At 39.8% G+C, this 14,405-nt stretch overlaps 1 protein-coding gene across 1 annotated transcript in view; it reads left to right on the top strand.

The window, feature by feature from the left end:
• Nucleotides 1–639: 639 nt before the first annotated feature.
• The window catches only part of unc5a (unc-5 netrin receptor A), a 205,305-nt gene continuing 191,539 nt past the window's right edge, over nt 640–14,405 (top strand). Inside the window, exon 1 of the mRNA XM_083566434.1 lies at nt 640–917. Coding sequence (XP_083422560.1) covers nt 896–917 — 22 coding nt within the window. The 5' untranslated portion in view covers nt 640–895. The remainder of the gene's footprint in view (nt 918–14,405) is intronic.

The raw sequence follows: 14,405 nt of genomic DNA, 5'->3' as shown, positions 1-14,405 counted from the left end.
ACTTTGAGTAATTGATTAAATTGGCACAAAATTAAAGCGATTCAATAAAATGAATTAATTGGGAAGATGTAATTAAATAGTTTACGTTTGTTAGCCTGCATTTGGGTAATACAGATGTGTATATAAGTGTGTGTGTGTTTTGTATTTTAACAAACGTCTTCATTTCTTCCACCCTTCATTCTTTCCCAACGCACTTTAAATTGTATCCGGTACATTGTGAACTTTTTTCTTTTCTGATTAAAATTTTTATACCCCTGGCATTGTTGTGTAAGTTTTCGAGTTTATTAATACCAAATAAAAACAATAAAAAAAATCCCTGACACTGCGCTTAAAGTGCGAGGCGGAGACTAAACAAACTTGTGGTCCGCCAATCAATACATTTGTGAGGAAACTTAGATTTGAATTATGTTCCGCACCTAAAAAGGATTGCATTCAGTTCAGAGAGATAGCCGTGTACACAAACGAATACACACCTAATGGAGGCTCGGTCTCCCATTTAGAAAATAGTAAAAGAATAAAATGGATAAAGCCAGAGTCTTCTGTATTTCCTGTGCAGGGAGGGTGCCATTACATACGCACCTCGTTGCACACGCACAGGAAGAAGGTCTACAAGGCTTAGCTTTAGTTAGCGGGCGATCTCTATTTCTAATTTTAGCAAGAAGACTTGAGTTTTATATGGGTAATTGTGCAAATTATGATAGAAAGTCATGACACTGTTGTTTCATCAGCCACTGCACCAGGCTTGACTTCTATTTTAGTTTTTTTTTTTTTTTTTCCAGCCTCTCTGACACATTTTCAGTCATTAGAATCTGACAAAACCCTGCCACCTCTTTATTTTCCTCAACAGCTTTCTCGCAGCGGAAAATCTGTCACCACATGACGTCCAGATCGCCGGATGTCAGGCTCCAGAGAACGAGGTGAGTTTTTCAACTGTATGTCTAACTGCTCGTTCATGCAACTTCATCTTCATCCTGCCGGTCTCGCATGAAGAGATCGTGCTTCATACAGTGGCACATAAAACCTCCTAAAACACACATTAAATACACTCCCTATATACAGTATATATAAATAGTGCAAAAGTTAGTTCAGGAAAAATGGTTTCGAATTGACAGATATTCAGGTTTCTTCCTGAGCTTAAAATTAATAGCTGCTGATAATATCAGTGTGTGTGTGTGTGTCTGTGTGTGAGTTCTGCAGATGGGCGGGGCTTCTACCAATAGTTTCTACGATTTCTTTTTTCTTCAATTCGCATTTCATACAGCATAAAAATAGCGCTCGGATACACACCCACAGTCCATTGCTGCCATCATTGATATGTTAGTGTAAGTGGGATTGAAGTCAATCTCTTGTGTAGCCGGACTTTATTAAATATTAGTACATATTTCGACTTTTCTAAAAAATAAATTAATAGAATTTATATCCGAAGAAAACGAGTGAATACAACATAAAGAAGAAATCAATAAGTTAATGTCAAACAACTACATTGTGCAAATGCAAACGGAAAACACACACATTTAGAGTGCTAATTTGTGTGTGTGTGTGTGTGTGTGTGTGTGTGTGTGTGTGTGTGTGTGTGTGTGTGTGTGTGTGTGTGTGTGTGTGTGGCAAATTGATTAAAGAACAGGAACATATTTTGTAAATCTTATGCAAATCTAATGGGTAACAATAACTGCAGAAATCTCAATGTCAAATATATATACAGTAGTGTGAAAAAGTGTTTGCCCCCCCTGATAAAACTTTGGTTTATCACACCTGAGTTCAATTTCTCTAGCCACACCCAGGTCTGATTACTGCCACACCATCAAAGAACCGCATGGTTTTATATACAGTGAGGAAAATAAATATTTGAACACCCTGCTTTTTTGCAAGTTCTCCCACTTAGAAATCATGGAGGGGTCTGAAATTGTCATCGTAGGTGCATGTCCACTGTGAGAGACATAATCTAAAAAAAAAAAATCCAGAAATCACAATGTATAATTTTTTAACTATTTATTTGTATGATTCAGCTGCAAATAAGTATTTGAACACCTGAGAAAGTCAATGTTAATATTTGGTACAGTAGCCTTTGTTTGCAATTACAGAGGTCAAACGTTTCCTGTAGTTTTTCTCCAGGTTTGCACACACTGCAGGAGGGATTTTGGCCCACTCCTCCACACAGATCTTCTCTAGATCAGTCAGGTTTCTGGCCTGTCGCTGAGAAACACGGAGTTTGAGCTCCCTCCAAAGATTCTCTATTGGGTTTAGGTCTGGAGACTGGCTGGGCCACGCCAGAACCTTGATATGCTTCTTACAGAGCCACTCCTTGGTTATCCTGGCTGTGTGCTTCGGGTCATTGTCATGTTGGAAGACCCAGCCTCGACCCATCTTCAATGCTCTAACTGAGGGAAGGAGGTTGTTCCCCAAAATCTCGCAATACATGGCCCCGGTCATCCTCTCCTTAATACAGTGCAGTCGCCCTGTCCCATGTGCAGAAAAACACCCCCAAAGCATGATGCTACCACCCCCATGCTTCACAGTAGGGATGGTGTTCTTGGGATTGTACTCATTATTCTTCTTCCTCAAACACGTTTAGTGGAATTATGACCCAAAAGTTCTATTTTGGTCTCATCTGACCACATGACTTTTTCCCATGACTCCTCTGGATCATCCAAATGGTCATTGGCAAACTTAAGACGTGCCTGGACATGTGCTGGTTTAAGCAGGGGAACCTTCCGTGCCATGCATGATTTCAAACCATGACGTCTTAGTGTATTAGCAACAGTAACCTTGGAAACGGTGGTCCCAGCTCTTTTCAGGTCATTGACCAGCTCCTCCCGTGTAGTTCTGGGCTGATTTCTCACATTCCTTAGGATCATTGAGACCCCACGAGGTGAGATCTTGCATGGAGCCCCAGTCCGAGGGAGATTGACAGTCATGTTTAGCTTCTTCCATTTTCTAATGATTGCTCCAACAGTGGACCTTTTTTCACCAAGCTGCTTGGCAATTTCCCCGTATCCCTTTCCAGCCTTGTGGAGGTGTACAATTTTGTCTCTAGTGTCTTTGGACAGCTCTTTGGTCTTGGCCATGTTAGTAGTTGGATTCTTACTGATTGTATGGGGTGGACAGGTGTCTTTATGCAGCTAACAACCTCAAACAGGTGCATCTAAGGATAATAAATGTAGTGGAGGTGGACATTTTAAAGGCAGACTAACAGGTCTTTGAGGGTCAGAATTCTAGCTGATAGACAGGTGTTCAAATACTTATTTGCAGCTGTATCATACAAATAAATAGTTTAAAAATCATATATTGTGATTTCTGGATTTTTTTTTTTAGATTATGTCTCTCACAGTGGACATGCACCTACGATGACAATTTCAGACCCCTCCATGATTTCTAAGTGGGAGAACTTGCAAAATAGCAGGGTGTTCAAATACTTATTTTCCTCACTGTATATATATATATAAAACAAAAGCTGCTCTTCTGAAAAGATGTCCATTAGGTTTGAGGTCAGAGCTCTATTGAGGGAGATCTTCCACTCCAAGTAGATCTTCCTGGAGTTTGCTTTTTGCACAGGGGCATTGCCATGCTGGAACAGGTTTGAATCTTGTAGTTAAAGTGAAGGGAAAATTTCCTGCATCATGTGCCTCCAACTCCAACAGTTTGTTGAAGAACCACGTCTGGCTGTTAAAGTTAGTTGTCCCCGTCATTTAGATTTATTTTGCAGCAGTGATCTGTGAGTAATACAGCTGTAGAAAAAAAAGGGTGTTTTTGTAAACCTGGAGCAAAAAGGAAATTGGACAGGGAGGGGTCGTGTCTGGGAAAATGTCAAAGTTTTAAGGTCAGTCGGGTTTAGAGAAGCTCTTTGCTCATCGTGATGTTTGAATGCACAGATGACCTGCTGTTCATTATAAGCCGTTGCAGCAGCTCAGGGGTGAGTAAAAGTTCTCTGATCAGGCGTGTTTAATGTCCTGAGTTTTATTGATCACCTCCAAGTGATGAAGACCATCTCTTATCCACCTCCAGAAAAATGAGATTCCCCCCCCCCCCCCCTTTATTAAGTTAATGCAAAAAAGGGCCTTTTAGTTGTCATGGCAACAAGAGACTCAAGCTGTTTACCACCATCTAAAAATAAAAATGAAGTGATGCCGAGGAAGACGATTTTGGACAAAATTCGGCAAATTAATGTAAAATGAAATATCCAGCCGGTTTGAACTTGCTCGGAAGAATTACGTATGGCTGGAAAAGTCTGGTGCCCCAATACTTTTGTTCATACTGTTTAGTGTATGTTAATGGCAAATGCGGATATTATGACCAAATTAGTTTTTAAACCATGGGACAGGCTTTCGGAACTCAACAAACACACTACAATGCATTCCCAGGCCTCTGAGAACCAGTGTGATTCCAAACCCGGGACCTTCACTATTAACACGCACACTAAAAAGTTCCTTTGCCTTTTCAGTCGTTTGTAATGTTTTTGTGTTTCTCAGCACCCTTTGTGCACGCTTTCCTTTTCCACTGCATCTCTGTATATTAAAAAAAGCAGCTTCCCAATGCCAAAGCAAAAGCCATAAAACACTCAGCGTCATTCAGAGCCCGCACCCGCTCACAGACAATGAGCCTGCTCGGAGAACAAAAGACAGCGCACAGGAAGTGTAGCACAGGAAACTTATTTCTGTCAATGCAGCACGGAAAAAGAAAGCGCACGAGAGAATCAATCGGCGTGCGTCGTTTCATAGTTTAGAGAAATTATATTATAAGGAAAAGTTTAGAGACAATAATGTTTTTCAGGGGGAATGAGAATGTGAAGCAGGGAGACCAAAAATAATTGAAAGGCAACTTTTTTTTTCTTTTCTTTTTTTTTTTTAAACATATAAAAAAGCATAGTTAAGAGAAGTGGGGGTGCAATTATTCTTACATAAATGTAAAAACTTTTCACTTCATAGAACTGAGAACATCGCTTGAGTCTTTTTTTTTTTTTTCTTTTTTTTTTTTTACATACTAATGCAAGCGTTTTATTCCAGCATGCAAATGGATAGACATGTTTTGTGACATTATTTCTTTCGAGAGAAAAAAACGAGACATGCTAGACATGTTTATGCACTTAGTAGACATCAAATTAGCAATTAAGAGTAAACGCAAATAAAAAAAATGTATATAAACAAATAATTTAGCTTGGAGTTTAAAGCATTTTTGATGCTACGGTTATCTGACCAATCAGAATCTAGAATTCATATCTAGAATATCATTTTAGACGTAAAAAAAATTAAAAATAAAAAGTCAAATATCGGATTGGACTCTTGTTTACAATGATAAATTTAATAATAAGAAGCCTAAGGCATCATTTTAAATGGAAATAGAGCTATAAGTGGACTTATATGACCGTCTTCAAAAGCCTAGTTCTCACTCACTGTACATCGAAAGCCACCGAAGATCTGTTTTCATGGTCTTTGTGATCCAAAGCCCTCAGGGTCTTAAAACTCTTAATTTTAATTTAACTCTAATTTCAATATAATTCTTAATAAGTGTGTAAACTGCGCATTCTGACAATTTGCTTTGATAAAGTTTGTGTTTTGCTGCTGTATCGTGTCATTGATCGTAACAATACACTTATAGTTACAGATACCAGTATTCTTTTATTTTTTTTATTGACTTTGGACCTTTTTGTGTGGCTAAAGACTGGATTTGGGACTCGCATGTCCCGGCTTGCATTGTAACTAGATAATAAATCAGGATTTGGGACTTGACATGAAAATTGTGAGTCCTAAATTGGGACTTGATTTGATACATGAGATTGGACTTCTCCTATTTCCAGCTACTGCTATTATACGAGGTGGCATCAGAAAGTTGCTCTGTTTACATGAAAGCCTTTAAAACGGTCCCCAGCATTTCTGCCACTTCTGGAATGTGTCCTGGAAATCTTTTCGAAACGTGTTAAGTCCTTCCGCGATTTGCGCCGGATCTTCACAAAGGTGTCAAAATGGCGAACCAGATCTTTATCTTAGGGAAAAGGGCGAAGTGTGTAGGAGCCACATCTGGGGAGTAGGGTGGTTGCAGAAGTGAGATCATGTTGTTTATAAAATAACAGAATAGCACCAGTTGCAATGCTATACACAGGACGACGTCTTTTGGCGCACTGACTTATGAAGGTCGGCGCTCCCTGTGACTGTGCGTACAACCTTGTGCTGCCATCTGTTGGCGTGTTACAAAACGAGTCTCGATACCACGTCGTATCGCACATGGAGTTTTGGATACTGTTGACATCCATTATGTGTGTTCTTTTAAAAGGGGAAAAGGGGTCCCTGGCGTCTTTAGATTCATGGAGGCAATGGCTTGGAGGGGTAAATATTGTAGAATTAATTGAAATTGAAGCATGAGAATGTATATTTGATTGTTACTAATCGCGCACATTTGTTCGGTGCATGCAGTTGTTTAAACTGATCGGTGTGGAACTGGGACGATTTTTATCTTCCTCTGTTCTCTGGATGCCTGCTGAACCTTAAAAAAAAAACGTCCACGGTCATTCAGACGCTCATAATATCTTTCTGTCTTCTGCCAACTCGGAGGTAGATGACTCCGTTAGGACAGGTTGACCGCACAACCTTAAGTCGCTCCATGAAGACTATTGCGGCGATTAACATAATCACATTCTCGGAGTCACCGAGCTGCGGCGAGCAAATTAGCCGAGTGGATCGGGCTCTCAAGGTACACGCGGCGCACTTTCAGCCGCAGGCCTGCGGGGGGAGAACTGAGGCACGAGCTGCCGCTCACATCTTCTTCTAGGCATGTTGCCTTACAAGTCCTGAAAGCGGAAAACTTCCTTTAGGCTGCATGACATTTGTATTGTCTTCTGAACCGCATTGTCGAGCGCGTACACCTTTCCGGTGGAAAGAAAAGGGAAGCGATAGCACCCTTTTAGAGACGCTGACATGACGCAGAGTCGTTCGGCATCCTGAGCGACAGGAGTGAAGAAGATTTAAATGGAGCTGGAGAGAAAAAGAGAGAGAGAGTGTAGAAAAGAAGCTTTTTCTCCCCTCCTTTTGAACGATCTTCTATAATTGAATATCGGATTCATCTGTTTGTTTGCTCCATCATTGCTTTTATGGCATTTCTCACCCTTAATGTCATTACTCCAGCGTTTATGGCCTATTAAACATCTGCGAACAGGGAGAGAGAGCTGTAAAAAAACCCAGCCCAACACCCCTCCCCTTACCCCCTCCAATGCGGCAACCTCGCTCTGAACCTCGCACGCCTCGTGATCAACGCTGAACTCTGCACATTTTGGCAGAGCCGAGTCTCCCCAACCGCCCCTCCACCCCCTTTTCCCCTTTTTCCTCTGGCACATGCAAATTTATTTATGATGCCGCAGAATTGCTGGAAATGAAATCAGCATATACACCCAAACTTTTTCCTCCAGCACTCATGATTAAAGAAATCTATTTTGCAATACAGGCCGAGCGTAGATTGTTTTTTTTGGTTTTGTTTCTCCCTCCCCCTCTTTTTATTCAAATATTGTGAATGAGGTCTATTAAAAAGAAAAGAGAGAGTGATAAAAAGAGAGAGAGAGGGAGAGGGAGTTTTCTTGTCGAATCTCTGGAATAAATCCGATCAGCACTCCAACACACCACTGTCTTTCTCTGAAAGGGATTCGTGCGAACCCGGCAGTTTTCCCGCGGTACCTTTCCGAGGAATAGCTGATACAGAACGTTATACAGAAAGTCAACGAGGACGGGTTTTTACTTCGCTTTTTCTTTCTTCTTTTAAAAAAAATCAAAGGTAGTCAATTAGTCGAATCGAGTGTACAAAAGAAAGTTTCTTCAAATATCAAAACTAAAGACGAGATTGAATGAGTAGTTTTAAGGTTCATTATAATTAACGATTGTCCACTTCTTGATTTTCATTGGTATTATAAGATCCCGTTCCACATTGCGTCCCCGTTTTTTCTTATTATAACTTTCACTCTTCTGGGAAGATGTTCCACTAGATTTTGTGGAGATTTGTGTGAGATTTTATTCAGCCACAAGTGTGTTAGTAAAGTGAGGTAGTGATGTAGGTGAGGTGAGGAAAGATTTACCAAAGAGGATTGAGATCAGAGCTCTATAGTGAGGGATGTTCCTTTTCCAGCCCACGTATCTTCACGGAGCTGGCGTTGTGCACAGGGGGCATTGTCATGCTGGAACAGGTTTGGGTCTCCTTGTTCAAGTCAAGGGAAAATTTCATCCATTGTGCGCTTCTGACATTGTGCTCGCAGTTTGTGGAAGAACCACATATGGTTGAAAAGGTCAGGTGCCTCAATACCTTTACCCATATATTATATTTGGCACTTGATAACTTCAATTCAATTCAGTTTGACTTGTATAGCACTTTTAACAATGGACATTGTCCCGAAGCAGCTTCACAGAGATTAGGTTAGGAATATTAATTTTAGTTAGTTTAGTTTAAATTAGTTAATAAAAGTTTATCTCTAGAGAGCGAGCCAGTGGTGTTAAACTCTTTCGGGTGAAATGAATACATTAATGTGAGCTAGATAGCCAACTACTCATGAAATGAAGTGAATTCCGATTCTTCTCGATTGATTTAAGAACCCACATTGTGTTTGAAATGTCACTGCAGGGTTGAGTGCTGTAAGTAAACACAGTCATGCTGATATTCACTATAACAGCATGATTGCATGTGGGATATTGTTTTTTTTATTTCACTTTATTAATTATATTTTCAGTGCGTTATACATTCTTTTAGGAAGTGATGAATAGCTATTTTAAAAAGTTTACACGATTTGTGTGAATACACTTATTTAAATTAGTCCGAATTGAAATCAGTATTGAATTGGGACTTGCTATGGGACGTGACTGGGAACTGCACTTGGGCCCTTTTTTTCATATCCTGATTTGGGACTTGCCCAGTTACTTGTAACTTGGGACTTGCCCATTGGGAATTGGGACTTGCCAATGGATTTGCCTGGCCTGACTTAGGACCTGATTTGTACTTCACTTGAGACTTACCTGTCTGAAATTAGGTCTTGATTTGGTTCTTCTCTATCATGACTTTTGTCTTGATATAGGGTTTAAGACGTGCTTGCCTGCAATTGGGACTTGTCTTGGGACTTGCCTTTCTGACTTGGGACTTGAGTTGGTATTTGAGTTGGGACTTGTCTGTCTTGATATTAGACTTGCTTTTCTGACTTGGGACTTGACTTGAGACTTGAGACTTAAGATTTAAGACTTGCCTGTCCAGAATTGGGTCTTAAAATGAAACTTGTATGTTTGTGCTGGAGCCTTGACTTGAGACTTACTTGTGACTTGCATAGGAATGTCTTGGTTCCATCGATACCTCCAGAATCCCTTAAACTGTTTTCTGCACTGACTGTTTATAGAGAATGTCACTTGGATGTCTGTAAATGCTTGACCCACTGCAGTTCTGATATAGTGAACTAAACCTGAAATAAAGGTCTCTATCCTAAATCTAACAGTGAGACTGAAGTAGATTTCCAATAAAAAAGAACCGCATGGTTTTATATTTATATATAATGTGGGTTGTCCATAACTGAGATTGATCATCTTCAGCCTAGAAAACGTATTACTTCAACAGTGTGATCATTAGGCTGCATGTAACTGCTAAGATACAAGAAGCTAATCGGCTCGATTTAGCAGTTTCTGGCGTCTTCTTCCTCCAAAACGTGAGTTATTAGAGGTTTTCCAGAAGCTCATCTGCTTTTTTCCGTTGCAGCTAGCCGAGCTGCAATTCTACAGTAAACGCTATCTCTTCCTCAGAAGTAGGTCATGAAAACCTGCTGAACTGCAAACTGACAGGAAAGACAGAAAGACTGCTTGGATCATTTGAATTCAGTGTAAGTTGGTCACAGATTCTGGCGTTGTCTCATGTGATGAGATTGCAGTTTTTTTATGTGTGCATGTGTGGTTTTTTTAAATGCCATCCCGGGGCTATAGAAAATATGGATTCGTGCCATAATTGTGACTCTTTTACTTGAGCCCTTAAGCGATGTTTATGGGCACGAGGTACGAAAAGGTACCATGCAGAACATGTACTGATGAAGATAGTGAGGAATTGGAATGATTTTTTTGGAGGTGTTGGTGAGCCGCACAGAGACGCTTGTCATGGAGCTACAAAAGGGAAAGAGTGTCAGTGAGCGAGTGCTAATGAATTCAATATGTGGCTAATGCCTTCAGGCTTCTTCGGCTCCCTGCCGGAATTGACGTGACTTTGAAACTCGGCTTCATCAGCAGTTTTTTTTTTAGGTTTCAGAAAAACCCACACTGAGTAGTGCGATTCTGGAAGAGTTACCATACATGGTTGAATGTCGCCATTTAAGTAGGATATGCTGTATTTTGTTGGATTTCTTATGCAATAAAATAAGGAAAAACTACTAATGATCATTTGAAAGTAGTGAAAAGGGTTAGGGTTAGGGTTAGGGTTAGACAGGTCCTCCAAGAACAACAATCTGGCACTGCAGTGTTTTGAGTGAGAATGGGAACACCAGTTCTGGGAAGGGGGCAGGTGGGGGTTTTGGCTTCGGTTAGTCATATAATCACTGTTTGGAACCGTGGTGAGAAGAAAAGCATTTTACAACACCTCACACCTTATAGCCTCGCTGTAGCATTAGATTCCTTAGTAGAACCCGATGTGGTCTTCTCCTTCTATAGCTCATTATCGGTGGTGGACAAAGTACACAAATCATATACTTGAGTTAAATGTAAAATGTCTTTAAATGTATTTAAGTATCCAAAGTACTATGATTTATTATCTCTATAATGTTCCTATTATAATTTTTGTGACAAGACTCTTCTAATCAACTCGAATGTGACTCTCAACACACCGATCTATTAATAGAACAATAATTATGAGTCAAACACTGATTGAACACAATTATCATGAGCCCAAAATCGAAAGAACGGCGTAAATGAGGTCACGTGTGTTGTGTCGAGTTTGAGTCTGGAGTTCCTTCATCATTTCTTCCTCTCTAAATGTTCTGCTTGATGTTGAACTGATGCTGAACTGTATGCTGGTGATCAGTAGATACACCGAGCGCCGATCAAAACGAGTTGATTGGTAACTCGCTGTTTGTTTGATCGGTTGCGATTTTATTCTCATAAATCAAAAGGAACGACTGGTTTCGCAAAATGTATTTAAGTAAAAAGTCAAATATTTGACTTTAAAATGTAGTGAAGTTACAGTAAAAATCTCCTCCAATAGAAAGCATTCAGAAAACAAATTTAATTTACTTTCTTACTGACCACCACTGCTCATGGTGGACCTCAGAGTTGATTTTCTGTGTACCACGGCCACAAGGAGTGATGATGAGTTATCATAGCCTTCCTGTAAAATGCGTTTTAGCCATTCTTTTCTGTCTGATTCTGGAATATTGAGGATACTCCCACTGGACATAAACTCCGAACCCGTTTCGTTTATGTATGCGATGCTAATACTCGGACGTGAGTACGGATAACTTGACATCAGTGTGTTTGGACACAGCATGGGTTTCACTGACGAGCTGTTTGGATCATTCAAGCCCTAAACCGCAGTCAGAATCGAGCGGGAGCTCCACATCGTCGATGTCTCATCTGTGCTGCGATTGGCTGCGGACACGGACGAAAGCTGATATGATGTGTCTAATTTACAGCTCTGAGCTGAGAGGTGATCAGTGTCATAGTGTGTGATAGACAGAGACAGTGTGAAGGTGTGATACAGAGACCATGTGTGTGTATCTTTCTTTCTTTCTTTCTTTCTCTGAGTGATGGGTTTAAAGCCACTGAGGTGAAATGCTGGGTATTTTCTTAAGTGTGAACCAGAATTAATAATAATAAACGAGTACATTTGCAGCTTTTTGGGGGGATCTCAAATAATGTTTAATTGATTTGGGGGAAGCCCAGTGGTTAAGATGTTGGACTTGTGATCGGAAGGTCATGAGTTTAAATCCCAGTATCACCAAGCCGTCACTGCTGGGCACTTGATCAAGTCCCTTAAGCTTCAACTGCTCCGTTTTATAAAGAAATAAAGTTGATTTCTACATGTCACACACACTTTCCTTTTTTTTGCATATGCCCCAGTGATGTCAGGAAGCTGGGGTCAGGGTGCAGGGTCAGTCATGTTACAGTGCAGAGAGGGTTAAGGGTTTCAAGAGTGGCAGCTTGGCAATACTGGGGCTTGAACCCTCAACCTTCTGATCAGAAACCCAGAGCTTTTATTTACACCTGCCCCCTGGAATATAATGATGTATCTCTACTGTAATCATCATTCAAACTTTGTGTTTCTCATTTCTGAAAAGGAAACAATAGCTGATGCTTTTTCATGAATAATAGTTATTTTTATCTCAATGGTTTTCAGTGAAAGAGAATTGAACTGGAAGGAAAGAGCAGGTAAAAAGTTTTGCTCGAGGACCAATCAGTGGCTTTGCAGCACAAAATCTTAATCAGTGATTTATGACTGACTCCAGGGATCTCTTTTGTCTTCGTTTGGCTATTATTCATATTGTTCTTTTCTCCAGCTCCTATGTGATCTCAAGTCGTATAAAGTAGGTGGGAAAAAAATCGAGGACTTCATTAGATTTTCAGCAAACGTACCATTTTTACTGGAACTTTGAATCGTGTCCCGACATCCTGAGACGTTGTTGCTGTTTATCAACCGCCGCTAAGGCCAGACGTCTCTCTCTCTCTCTCTCTCTCTCTCTCTCTCTCTCTCTCTCTCTCTCTCTCTCTCTCTCTCTCTGTTTATTGTACAAGAGAAAGTGCATCATTTACCGCATTACCTTCTGGCCTTTATCATCATCGTCTTCATCCTCCTCATCATCGTCATCTTGTAGTCCTCTTTACTTCGATCAGGACGACAAGCTCTCCGTTTATCAGCCGACGCGGGCCGATTAAATAATAAATGCGGACAGATGATGTTAAATTACTGATCAAAGCCGTTAAAAGCGAGCTCCATCACGAACACCGCTGTAAAGGTCACTCGAGTTGCGTTCGCCCGGGAGAATGATGTACGGCAGCCTTGTGATGTCATCCGCCAATCTGTCAGAGAATAAAAACGATAGAGCACCAGAAAGGCTTTCCACTGGTCTTTCATGATATCCAGTAAACATGGCAATGAAAATGCATTTTTGTTTTTTCATGCGTTCGACTACTGTAACGCTTTCAATAAATCACACGTCCAAAATTTATCTGCTAGGGTTCTGATGAAGACCAGGTCTGGTCAGCGTATTTCTTCGGTTTGGGACTTTGGCTCCGTGTTAGATTTCGGATTGGTTTTCAAATTCTTATGGGATGGCACCTCATTACTTGACACAACTTTTAACTGTCTACACTCGAAGGCATGATCTCCACTCCTCCGAAGTTCTTCCTCTTACAGTACATCTGGCGATCTGTTTTTTTTTTTGCTCACATGCACCAAAACTGTGGGATTCTCTCCTCATTGAGATCAGACAGCATTTTAAATCTGCTTTTAAAACCCACTCTTTCAGGATAGCTTTCAGATGATTTAAAAAAAAAATTTTTTTTGTGAGGTTTATTTTATTTACTTAATTTATTTTCTTGTTTTTATCATTCTTTATTTTTATTTTTATTTTATTTACTTAATTTATTTTCTTGTTTTTATCATGATTTATTTATATTTTTATTTTATTTACCTAATTTATTTTCTTGTTTTTATCATGATTTATTTTTATTTTTATTTTATTTACTTAATTTATTTTCTTGTTTTTTAATCATGATTTATTTTTATTTTATTTACTTAATTTATTTTCTTGTTTTTTATCATTATTTATTTTTCTTTAAATATTTATTTATTTATTTTTCTGTTTTTATGCTTGGAAAGCGCTTTGAGTTGTAACTTTTGAAGCCGTTATATAAAATAAAGAAGATTTTTTTATTATTATTATTATTATTATTGATATGATTGCTATAAGAATTATTAGACAGAAAGAAATCTGACTGTACATTTAGAGAAATTTGTCTTATGTGACAAACACTTCCTGTTTCCTATGTGTGTGTGTGTGTGTGTGTGTGTAAGACGGTCCAGCGTGTGTAATCACCTCCAGGCTGATTAAACACACCCTGATAACACAGAGGTGTATACAGTACGGTGTGTACGGACGAGTTAACGAGATGCAGCGAGAGTCCTGACAAGCAGCAGATGGCTGCAGCTAAAACAGGAGGAAAACAGAAAGCGGGAAACAGAAGGTTTTATTTTTCAGGACCTGAGTAGCAGGTTTACATTCTGCTCAAAATACACAGTACGGGATAAAGTTTGTCGACACCTGACCATAAGATTCGTGCATGATTTTTTAATATCACGTTCCACATTTAGCCTTCAAGTGCTTTTGTAATACGCTCCAAGCTTAGTGGAGATTTGTGGAGATTCATTCATCCACAAGGGTGTTAGTAAAGTGAGGTAGTGATGAAGGTGAGGTGAGGAGGTCT

This window comes from Silurus aristotelis (assembly GCF_946808225.1).
Source record: "Silurus aristotelis genome assembly, chromosome: 17".
Classification (NCBI taxonomy): domain Eukaryota; kingdom Metazoa; phylum Chordata; class Actinopteri; order Siluriformes; family Siluridae; genus Silurus; species Silurus aristotelis.
This window is presented reverse-complemented; position numbering and strand designations above follow the sequence as displayed.